General features: G+C 48.0%; 1 protein-coding gene across 6 annotated transcripts in view; it reads right to left on the reverse strand.

Annotated features, from left to right (window-relative positions):
• Nucleotides 1-12227, reverse strand: part of INPP5A (inositol polyphosphate-5-phosphatase A) — a 188596-nt gene that overhangs the window by 139865 nt on the left and 36504 nt on the right. For 5 of the 6 annotated variants that reach the window (XR_010744086.1, XM_066323376.1, XM_066323374.1 and 2 more), the window contains exon 2: nucleotides 2994-3035. Coding sequence is in view for 5 of the 6 variants with exons in the window: in XM_066323376.1 (XP_066179473.1) it covers nucleotides 2994-3035 (42 nt within the window). In the remaining variant the exon portion in view is untranslated. Of the gene's footprint in view, nucleotides 1-2993; nucleotides 3036-3166; nucleotides 3200-12227 lie in introns of those variants that run through there. The other variant, XM_066323375.1, reaches the window with a different exon arrangement.

Here is a 12227-nt window from a genome sequence, read left to right on the forward strand (position 1 = left end):
ACACTAGTGACACCAACAAACCCCACACACAGTGACACTGCTGGCCCCAACAAACCCCACACACAGTGACACTGCTGGGCTCAACAAACCCCACACACAGTGACACTGCTGGCCCCAACAAACCCCACACACAGTGACACTGCTGGCCCCAACAAACCCCACACACAGTGACACTGCTGGCCTCAACAAACCCCAAACCCCACACACACCTCTCCAGCCCCACAAGCCAAGCAGGGCACACACAGCACTGTGCCAGGGCACACCAACACCCTGCTGCTGTCACCCTGTGCCCACTGTCACACAGCACGGTGCCAAGGTGCTGCTCTCTGAGCTGTGCCAGGAGCTGCTGCTAAAACCAGCCTGGAAAGGCTCTTTGAAGTGATCTTTCTCCCGTTTGCATTTCTTGGAGAAACTGTTTCATTTACCAGCATTAGATCTGTCACATTTTTCACGTTAATGATGCAGGATAGGATATTTGTAGATCAATGGCAGAAGTTTAAAAAATTTAACATGTGGCATTTGAGTCTTATTTTGGCCCTCTCTATGCTCCCATGTCCTTGGAAATGCATCCAGCATACAAGTCAATGGTAACACATAAGTGACTTGTATTCAACCATGACAACAAATAAAATCCCTTATTTTAATTTACTGGAACTTATAAACGAGTCCACAAAACGCTCTTTGACATCAGTTCCAAGGCATTATGGGTTTAATTTCTAGAAACATTTTAAACTTAGAGAGGTAATAGTGCTTCCTTTTCTGTGGAGAACATTTTGACTGCTTACACAAGGTCCTCAGCCTCAGAAGTTATGCAAACTGCCCTGACACAACTGCATATGCAAATTGGATTCCTCAGAAGAATGGAAAAAACTGCCGTCTGCGGTTTATCTGGTTTCAAGTTTACAGAGAGGCATGAAGAGTCATTTTCCAGTGCTGCTGCTGAGCCTCAGCTCACAGAGCGTTCACACGGGGCGTGTGGAACTAAACACAATAACCCCTCTGAGGCTGTCCATTTGCTGTGAAGCCTGAGCCAGAACGGTGCCAAGTGACTTTTGGTAGACGCAGGTTTGTCTCGTCCCTAAGGAGCTTTTGGACAAGTTTTGTTCCACTTCCTACTGCGCTGGGAGTGTGGCGTGAGCAGCCAGCCACTGCCGTGACCCGGAGGGGAAGCAGCAGCCATGGGCAGCACTGCTAACTTTGTCCTTTGCCTGTTTTTCCTTTCTTCTTCTTTTTTAAAACACAGTTCTCAGATTGCAGGGACAGGGGGCAGAGGCCTGGAGAGGGAACAGAGCAGAACCCGCAGAGCTGAGGGATGGGCTTAGTCTGCCTCAGCAACACTCTCCCTGCTCTGGACCCTGCACCAGACTGGCCTCACGGAGCATTCATGGATCATTTGATTCCTCTTTAGAACTGGGTACACACAACATTTGCTGGGCCAAAGACAGATCACCTTCGGTCACGTGTCGGTGGTTCCTGCCCTAAGATACCAGCAGCTCATTCTTTTCCCTCCCCTTCCTGTTTTCCACAAACGATTCAGAAACATTTCTGCAGTGCTCATCCCACTTCAGTAAACAAATGAACATAGAAGGAGTCTCCTTGATAAAGATACGTAAATAAGTCATGTGATAATGAAAAACATGCAGCCATCTAAAAACAAAACAAAACAAAACAAAACAAAACAAAACAAAACAAAACACCAACCCAAAAATAAAGAGCTCTCTCTGTTTATTTGTATTTCCTGCATAGGAAGTTTTTCCTGAAGCTGGGGAGGGTTGGAATCAGAACTAGCTGAGACGCCTGCGTGGTGCAAGCATCATGTACACACAGCAGTGAGCAACCAAGATGGAAGGGAAAATAAAGAGGTGAATCTGAAGCTGGCAGACACTAAAGAATGTCAGAGTGGTTACTGCACCTTGGATTTTGGCAATCTCTTACATTTGCCAGTAAAAGTGAATTGCAGTGTTTTACATCAATGTAATAAAGGTCACAGGCTGCACTGGTAACCTGAGAATGTTAAGACTTACGGGATGCTTTCAATTATAAAAGCGAAAGATGAAATACTGCTAATAATTTTTTTCTGCACGCAGTTTCACTTTGAAATTGGAACAGCACAGTTTTGTTGTCTAACTATTTTTCTGTAAGAGATGTAGGACTGGAAGAAGGAATCTTGTGGCCCTTCAGCAGCAGGCGGCACTTTTCCGTGCCAGGGCTTGGCCAAGGTGCTCTGGTGAGAGGTGTCCCTGCCCTGGCAGCGTGTCATCCAGAGGGTCTCCAAGGCCCTGCCAGCACAGACCACTGTGGGACTCACGGCTCCCTCAGCCCTGGCAGCAGGGACAGCAGCTCTCACGTGTCCCTCATGGCAGGGGTGACGCCTCCGTGCCCCAGCAGGGTCCATTTCCTTGGTTCGTTGTATTTCTGCACAAAGACTGCAACTTGAGCAAGTCTCTACTACAACAACACGGTGTGTGAGAGGGGCTTTTATGCTGCAGAAATCCCTCACACTAGAAGGTTACAGCACGTTTTAAAACATGGGTTCAAGTGTCAATATTGTCACATGATCAAATAAGAAAATTGTTAAAAAAGAGCAGACACAGGAACTGATTTATTGCAAACCAATGCCCAAAATTGTCGTATTTCAATTTTATGGTAAACTGGACTCCCCAACAGATTTATGGTTAAAGTACTCAAATATATACCTTATTCAGTAAACTTAATAGGCCATTTCATGCCAAACTGAAGTCAAATTTATAAAACCTGAATCTATTTTTTTGGCAGAGAGTTGCTGATGAGAACAAATTGTGCTTATATGCTGAATTTTTATAATGATTACTTAGAAATCCAGAAAGAGACATTTTTCAGGGCTGCCTTTTACTATAAAATAAAATCACTATAAAATAATAATTTCACTTCACAAAGCAAAAGATCCTGATGTTACTAAGTAGGTCAATAAATAAAGAGCACAGAACTCCATGAGAAATTAAAGTTTACCTTACCTGATAAAATTCCCGAAGCCAATTCTTCTGTAAATTTTCTGGCTGAAAAACAAAAGGCAAAAATTAATTAAGAGTAAGAGAAATCTATTTTTACAACAATGTAATGATACTATTGCTTTCATCAGTGTATTCAAGAAGGCAGCTTTTTTCAATTAGAAGCAAAAAGTACAAACACGAGGATGTTCCTCCATGATGCCACCGGACAGATCTCACCCCTTCGTTCCCCAGTCCCCTCTGATTGTCACCAAAAAGGTGCATTTTGTACACGACTGCACAGCATTTGTACCCACACGTTTATCAGGCAATGACACACTGAACCGTGTCCTGTTAGAAGGACATTTTCACACCTGGGGATCAGAAATTTCAGCAGCCTGCCCACACCCAGTGTCACCACAGTGACACAGAGTTACTCCACGCAAGTTGGTCCAGAGGAATGACACTGCTTTTGGGGATGCTGCAGCCCATCAGACCTCCTGCCAGGGACAAACTGGGAGAAGCATTCTCAGATTGCACCAGAATTAGGAAAACTGAAGCAGCAAAACCGTAGTTAAGTGCAAAGTTCTGTTTTTTCAGCAGCAGGTGCCAGCCCAGACACGATCACAGAGAGAGAATTGATGTGTTGAGCTTTGTCTTCAGCAATACTCCTGGATAACTTTTGCATCCTAACGGGGAACAGCAATACGAGTCAGACGTCCCTGTCACAGCAGCGGCCGGAATCGGCGGGAGGCAGCAGAAGGTACGGAACTGAAATCCAGAGACACCTCACCCCTGACAAACAGCTCTGCCACCAGCTGCCAGAGGCAAACACAGGGGCATGGCACTTCTGCTCTGCTCTCCCACCAAGCGTGCTCCTCTCAAACAGCTGGACACCAAACCCAGTGCGGGAGGAGCAGCCCTGGGAGGAGCCCAGGCAGGTCCTCTGTAGAGGGCAGCTCGAGGGGCCGCTGCTAAGGAGGGTTCTGGGGCTGGCAGCACGGCTCCTGTGCCCAGCCCCACGTGTGCCTGTGCTGCTGGTCCTCCCTGGCTCTGTAGGGTCCTGCCGGTCCTCCCTGGCTCTGTAGGGTCCTGCTGGTCCTCCCTGGCTCTGTAGGGTTCTGTAGGGCTCTGTAGAGTCCTCCCTGGCTCTGTAGGGCTCTGTAGGGCCCTGCTGGTCCTCCCTGGTGCTGTAGGGCTCTGTAGAGTCCTCCCTGGCTCTGTAGGGCTCTGTAGGGCTCTGTAGGGCCCTCCCTGGCTCTGTAGGGTCCTGCTGGTCCTCCCTGGCTCTGTAAGGCTCTGTAGGGCTCTCCCTGGCGCTGTAGCGCCCTGCTGGCCCCACTGTGCTCTCCTCCAGCACTCTGCCACCACCACATCCTTTCTTCCCACTTTTACCACTCTGTGGTACAACTGTAACCCAGCCCTCTGCCTCAGGCTCCTCTCTGGCCACCACACATAAATGAAACAATTCGAAGTTTTCAAGGACTGGACATAACAATCAAGCAGAAAGATAATTTCTCTTCCTCTTATTTTTCTGTCTAAAAATAGGCACATTATATTTCATGTCTTCCACAGACTTTGGACTTCTTCTTTTCCTTTCTCTCCACACTCAGTCCTTCATTAAATTATCTCATTCTTTTTGTAACATAATGGAAATTAATCTTTTCCCTGTCCTCTTTGATGCTGAATCCTTTCATACCCGTTCACTGATGAACCAATTTCTCCCGGGTCACTAATCCAAAGCCCACTTTATCCGTCTCTTTCTTTCTGGAAATCCAGTCCTTCTCCCCTGCCCACAGGGGTCGGGAGCTCACGCTCTCAGGGATCCACCAAAGAGCAAACAGGAGAAGCAAAAGAAAGCAAAATGCTTACAGATATTAACATTTTGTTTGGAATATCTAGAACTGTAGAGGGGTTTGGGTTGGAAGGGACCCTAAACATCATCCAGTTCCACCCCATCATGGGCAGGAGCACTTTCCACCAGACGGGTTCCCTCACATGCTGTCCAGCCTGGGCACTTCCAGGGATCCAGGGGCAGCCACAGCCTCCCTGGGCACCCTGCCCAGCCTCGCAGGGAACAATTCCTGCCCAGTATCCCATCAAACCCTGCCGTTCCCCGTGTCCTGTCCCCCATCCCCTGTCCAAAGCCCCCTCCAGCTCTCCTGCCACCGAAAGGAGCCGTAGGTCTCCCCAGAGCCTTCTCTGCTCCGGGGGTCTCTCCTCTCCTCTCCTGCCCTCGTCCCGTGCCCTTGCAGCTCAGGGCCCCAGGTCACTGTGCCCTGTGCCCACCCTCCTGCCTGGAGCACCCACTCTGAGGTTATGTGCCTGCTTTAGGTGCAGGCTGCTCCCCAAACACACGCCAAACTCTGCCATTCTCCAGGCTGAGCTCAGCAAATGTGCCTGGAGGAGCACGGCTCTGGATTCACCCCACCCTTCGGGCACACATTTGGACTCCACTGAGCCACAAATAGAAACCCTTCTCAAAAGAAACTCTTCCCCTCAAACAAGCACAACTTCCAGACGGCAACACCACATGGGATCCAGATTAAAAAAACAGGACATGCGTCCCGCATGCGCTGCTCCCCTCAATTAAAAGCAGTTTTGACCTTTTCCTGGAATTCCAAATCCCACTCAAACTATCTCTTTTCATGATGAGTTTCCACTTGAAGTCTATTTATGTCACACTGGTCACCGTAATGGTCAGGTTTATAAGAAAAAACAGTCAGCCTGTGAACACATGAACACCACATGAGCTGGTAATAGCCCGAAAACAAGCGGCTTTTCAAATCCAACATACAAGTAGTCTCTCTTCTCCCCAGTACTTCTATTTCTTACAAAATTATACTCAACGGCCAACAGGAAAGCTTTAAGCCTGTTGCAAAAATATACTCAGATGGGGAAGGACTCTTTTCAAAAAAAATGAGAAAGATAATATATATTTAGACAGGGTAAGGAGCCTTTCATTCAGAAGGAAAAAGGGAAAAGAACTAAATGAAACTAAATTAACAGCCTGGAAAATTTCTTTCCAGCTTTGTTCAGAGGGAAATGGAAGAAAGCTGATGAATTATAGAAAGCAGGTTCTATTTTGTGAAGTTTATTTTTAGCAAAGAATAGGCTCATTTTTTAAGCTCAAAGGAAAAAAATCTTGACTCGCTTTGTGAAAACCGAGCTCAAAATGAATCAGGGGACAACTGGCCACTTGGACTCTGCCTGAACACACAAGGCACAACCAGTCCCACCTTTTACATACCTGAATGAACACAGCCCCAAGAGCCCCACAGGGGCTGAGGGACCACTGGAAGCTTGTCTGAGTTCCAAAATTCTCCTGTCATCCCCCAGCACCACAGGGGCCCTGCTGCAGTCACAGACTCTTGGGGTGCAGTCCCAGGCAGGACCCAGAGCCTTTTCATCTTAACCTTCGAGACAAACTAAAAGGTGAAATACCAGCTTATTTTCCCCTGCCTTTACTATACTTGGTTTTCTAGTTATTTAATGAAAAGCAAAGCCTTTAATAAAGTTCTGTTTAGGAAGCAACAGGCTTACTAAAAAACTTCTTTCGAGTCCATCAACATGACTGACCATCCCAGTTGTTTCAACAGATTTACATAATGTTTTTTGATCAATATTTTTGATCCCTTATATTGTCTTCCTAAGTTTACTGGCATCCTTTAGACATTTATATTCAAAGATCCACTGGATTTAAATCTTTTTTTATTTTCAAATAGACATGTAAGCACCGCTTTCACTACGGCCTCTTGAACTACACAGATGATACTGGCAGAACCCTCCATCAGGTGGGTACTATTAATGTGGTGATTTGTACCAACTTTACACTCTTAAATGACAAAAAGAGGATAACCTGCACATTCTGTTGACATCGAGCTCACAACATATCAAAGCCCACGTAAAGAAACCAACCAGGACCAAACAGGAAAACTAGAATTACGAGTTTAAGAAAAACCATTGACAGAAAAGTGCAAATTCTTCAAAATCCAAACTTTTAGTTGAACACTGTTTTTATTCCATGCATTTGCACAAACAAGTTACAAACAGCTCACTGGTGTCCCCTGGTTCAGCATTTCTGAACCCCGACAGCTCTCCCGAGGAGCCGCAGGAAGAGCCCCACGCTGGTGCTGTGACAGCCCCAGGGTCAAGGACAGGGAGCGGGGAGAAGGAACAAGACAGCCTAACTAACACAGACTGAAAAACGGGCTGGACACAGGCGTCTGTCACCGCGGGGTTTAAGGCCAGTTTACTCCCGGGCTGAGCAACGCCGAGAAACGTGGGACGCCGAGAAACAGCGAGCAAACGCCGGGAGCACCGTGGGGTAAAGCAGCGCTGAGAGGACACGATGGGGCAGCCTCTGTGCCCTGCGACACCGGCTGTCCTGAACACCGCCACGGCACCGCCGGCACCACGGCCCTGCGGGGACAGGGACAGCGATAGGGGCGGGGGACAGCGATAGGGGCGGGGGACAGCGATAGGGGCGGGGGACAGCGATAGGGGCGGGGGACAGCGATAGGGGCGGGGGACAGCGATAGGGGCGGGGGACAGCGATTGGGGCGGGGATGGGGACCCGTGACGGCCGGAACACGCAATGGCCGGTGGCAGCGGGGAGGAGGCAGCTGCCCGGCACCAAGGGAGCGGCTGTGCCGCAGGAACGGCGGGGAAAGGCGGCCCCAGCCCCGGCACAGCACGGGCCGGCACTGACACACCGCGCCGAGAGACCCTTCACAGCCTCTGGGCTTCTCAGCAGCCCAAGCTGTCTGTGAACCGGGGTCTGTGTGCACAGGGGACACCAGCACCTCTAGGAACTGCCAAAACCACCTGTCCCCAGCCTGGAACAGACACAGAGACAGCCCTGCCCAGGGGACACCAGCACCTCCTGAGAAAACCAAAATCACCTGTCTGTCCCCAGCCTGGAACAGACACCGAGAGACCCTGCCCAGGGGACAGCACCTCCTGAGAAAACCAAAACCACCTGTCTGTCCCCAGCCTGGAACAGACACCGAGAGACCCTGCCCAGGGGACACCAGCACCTCCTGAGAAAACCAAAACCTCCTGTCTGTCCCCAGCCTGGAACAGACACAGAGACAGCCCTGCCCAGGGGACAGCACCTCTAGGAACTGCCAAAACCACCTGTCCCCAGCCTGGAACAGACACAGAGAGACCCTGCCCAGGGGACACCAGCACCTCCTGACAAAACCAAAACCACCTGTCTGTCCCCAGCCTGGAACAGACACCGAGAGACCCTGCCCAGGGGACAGCACCTCTTGAGAAAACCAAAACCTCCTGTCTGTCCCCAGCCTGGAACAGACACAGAGAGACAGCCCTGCCCAGGGGACACCAGCACCTCCTGAGAAAACCAAAACCACCTCTCTGTCCCCAGCCTGGAAGAGACACCGAGATTCAGCCCTGCCCAGCCAGCAATGCTGAATTCTGAACACAGCAGCAGCACTCTCTTAAGCGTAGGAAATGCAGCCTAAAACGGGAACAGCAAACAGTGACCTGTTAATTAACTCCTCTGGTAACATCTGAGGGAAATGTAAGGAATAATGTAACAGAAGCAAGGGTGGAGGAAGCAAGGCCCTACCTCTTCAAAAGATCTGGATGTAAAGACACATGTAGATGGAAGTGTGTGTGTAACAGATGTATTATAGTTCTTACCACAACCATAATTAGTCACTCCTCAAACAACACAGGACAGGGGAGGGGAAAAGAGCCGCCTGTCTTTAACATCTACGTAATAACATCTAACATCATTATTAGATGACAGCATGTGCTGTCAGTGCTCCCATCTGGAGAGGATCTTTCGAACCCTCGAGAACCTCACTGACCAATCTTACATGTTATGAAACTCTAAAACAACCAAAGAATGACACAGATGCCCCCAAAAGCAAGGCTGGGAGCAGGCAGCTTATGAACAGCAGCTGAAGCAAGCTCTAGTTCTTCAGCAGCTTCAGCTGATGAGGCCGATGCTGTAACAGCACTTAAAGCAACCAAAACTCTGCTGGCACCAAGAAGCCCTTGCCGAGGAGCAGCCCCTGGAGAGGACAGAGGGCCAGCACAAGCACTGAACCCACGCCAAACAAACCTCCTCTGGGCAGGGAAGTGAAAAAATGAGTTAGAACAACAAATGCTTTCTAATAAAGTGCATCTGTGTCAGTAAAAGCATCACCAATTTAGTTTCATTTGGGGGCTGGGACGTAGAGAGTCTCCTGGAACCTGGAGCCCAGTGGGTGCAAGTGGCAGGAGAGGGTGACCTGAGGGTGCCAGGAGGGTGGGCAGCAGCTCCCTGCAGGCAGGACAGGACAGCCAGGAGGGCACACCACAAACGTGCTGCTTCTTGAGCATGACTCTGAATTTTCTTTCCTGCCCCAAAGAGCAGCTCTGTCTCAGGCTCTCAGTGTGGATATTTGGGAGCCCCACCTAAACTCTCTGGAGACAAAGGAACAAGGTCAACTCAAAAATATCCCTCAAAGAAAACAGAAAAGAGAGGGAAAAAAAAAAAAAAACCCAAACCAAAAACAAAAAAAGCCACCAGAAAACTACTCATTACCAATGAAAAAAGTGAAGTTTACATGACAGACTTGAAATTGTCATCTAATTCAGCATAAACAACTTTTGCATCTAATACATGGCGACTCAGGGCAGTGACTAAAAGCAATCTGCCGTTCATAAAAACAACTAAATCTCAGGAAGTTCATCAATCACATCCAGCACCCGAGTTTGTAACACAATATTTCTAACTCCCGAGCAGAAAGATGAAAACTGCACTCCAAGTCCCTTGTGGCTGTGGAGCTTTAGAGCCAGCACCAGGTGTCCAAGGCCAGGCTGGACAGGGCTTGGAGCACCCTGGGCTGGTGGAAGGTGTCTCTGCCCATGGCAGGTAGGTAGAATCAAATTAGCTTTAAGGTCCCTTCCAATCCAATCCATCTGTGATTCTACAAATTTCAAACCAAGTATTAAGTCCTGTCCCAAACCTGTTCCTTTCTTAGCTAATCCAGCATCACAGAACAAAAGAGAAATACTTCTCTCAGCACTAATGCAGCTCAACTTTCAAATGTAACATTCCCACAGTTAACTGAAGATACATATTTTTAGTAGAGTTTACATAACAGATAATTTTCTTAATCATTACATTAGATTATACTGGGATGGAGCAACAAAAGCTCCAGATTTTCAGAATTGCTGGTGTAGAAAATACTTCAGTAGCTCTGATGGCAAAGCAACCAGGTTTACACAGGTCTCACATACATACAGGCACACCCTTACAACATGAAGCTGATCTGTGTTTAACAATGTTTTCAGCAGGTACACAGCACACAGACACTGTTGATCCTCTGGCAGCTGGTGAGCTCAGCCTGGGCTGCTCCTGGGCACACAACAAAACAGGAGCAGGGCCAGGGCACAGCCTCTGCAGGCTGATTGCTCTCCACAGCCCACACACAGGAGAAACCCAGACTGACACAAGCCCAGGGCAGTGACTACTGCTGGATCATGATTTATAAGGACTGGAATAAGAGAAGTCCAGAATCTTGAATCTCCTGACTCCAGTGAACTGCCCATGTACTTCAAATTTAACTTCTATTACTGACATCTTACTGAAAGCTTAAAAGCTCCTGGGTATTTGAATAACCAGAGTGTTAAGAGCATTAACGAGAGTTAATCCAACACCACACAAACTCTAATTGTTAGCAAATAGCAAGATTAACCACATTAATGCACTCAAGTTTTCCATTCCTTTGTATCCTGATTTTGGAAAGACACAGGGAAAACTCAAAGAGTTTAAATCACATTAATCTGCTTTTCCATGTGGATAGATAGATAAAACAGATCTCTGGCAAGATTCATGCTCACAGACTGACACAAGTCCAGGGCTGTGACTACTACGGGATAATGATTTATAAGGACTGGAATAAGAGAAGTCCAGAATCTTGAATGGTCTGTCCTGTTTATTTGTGGGGTTTCTTTCTGTATTTGTTTGAAGTGAAATCTTTAAAACTCCCCCAGGCTGAACAGGGGATATCTACAACTGTTCTTTTAAATCTGCATGGTACAGAAACATGCACAGGGGAGCAGCACCATCCAGATCATCTCCCAGGAACTGCAGGCCACTGATCCAAACACTTCTTCCTGTGGGCTGAGTTTTACGGAGGCTTGAAAACATCCCACAGGTTTTATTAACCCAGTGGTCTGTGTCCTCTGTGTCCTTTTCACAGCCATGCTGTGCTGGTGTTGTGAAGCAGAACATCCCCAGGCTCCCAGTGCCTTCCCCACAAGTAAACAGACTGCTGAGAACACCCCAGGTCAGTCATTCCACACAGACACATGGGCCAGGTCTGACACACCGACAGCTCTGGGCATCTGAGCCCAGCAGCTCAGCGAGTAACTGCAGAGCAGGAGGCTGCTATAAAAAATGGCTGGAAATCAATAATGTACAATGTGCTCTTTGGAAAAATAAAAATAAGAACGTAATTTTATCTAAGTGCTCATGTTTGCAGACAGTAACTTCTGTGACCTAAAGCTCAAGAGCTAAAGGTCATGAGCTGCATGCCCTGCTGTGCAGCAATGTCTATCAATTCCTCTGAGCAATAAATGCTCTTTCCTCAAGAAGATATATCCTTATTTATGAGTCAAATGCCATGTGATGGGGCACTGCTGTGCTGAGGATGAAAGTCCTAGCCTTTCCCAGAATCGCTGCAGGATCAGTCCCAGGAGGAGCTGTCAGTGAGGCAGCTCCAGCACACCCTATATTCCATTAGAAAACAAGAGCCTTCACACCAAAACACCGCAGCCCCAAGAGAGCTGTGAATTTACCACCGAGTGGCTCCCAGGGGAGCTCAACACACTAATAAATACACAGTGATCTCACAGAAGGATTTGACAGCAGAGGAGACAATGACAGTTGTTTACATCCTATTTCAGAAATAAAAGGCTAAGGGAGATACTTGGAAATTAATTTCAATTTGATCTAGAGAGTGAAAGTAGGTTTTCAGGATTGGTGGGGGTTTTTTCTCCTCCTTGCTGCTATGCAAATTTCTGTAATAAATGCATCTTTGACCAATGGCCCAATAGTCCACAAAGCTCATTTTCAGTTTTATTCAGAGCGGCCACATGAAAACACCAACCTTGTTTTGGTGATGCTGAGGGTGAGCCCAGCAGAGGTGGCTGGAACTGACAGCATCCTCCTGTGGGATAACACTGCCAGCAGGGCTCCCACAGACACACAGCAAAATGCCCAGCTGAGACAAAGCATCT

Source organism: Sylvia atricapilla, chromosome 8, assembly GCF_009819655.1.
Source record: "Sylvia atricapilla isolate bSylAtr1 chromosome 8, bSylAtr1.pri, whole genome shotgun sequence".
Classification (NCBI taxonomy): Eukaryota; Metazoa; Chordata; class Aves; order Passeriformes; family Sylviidae; genus Sylvia; species Sylvia atricapilla.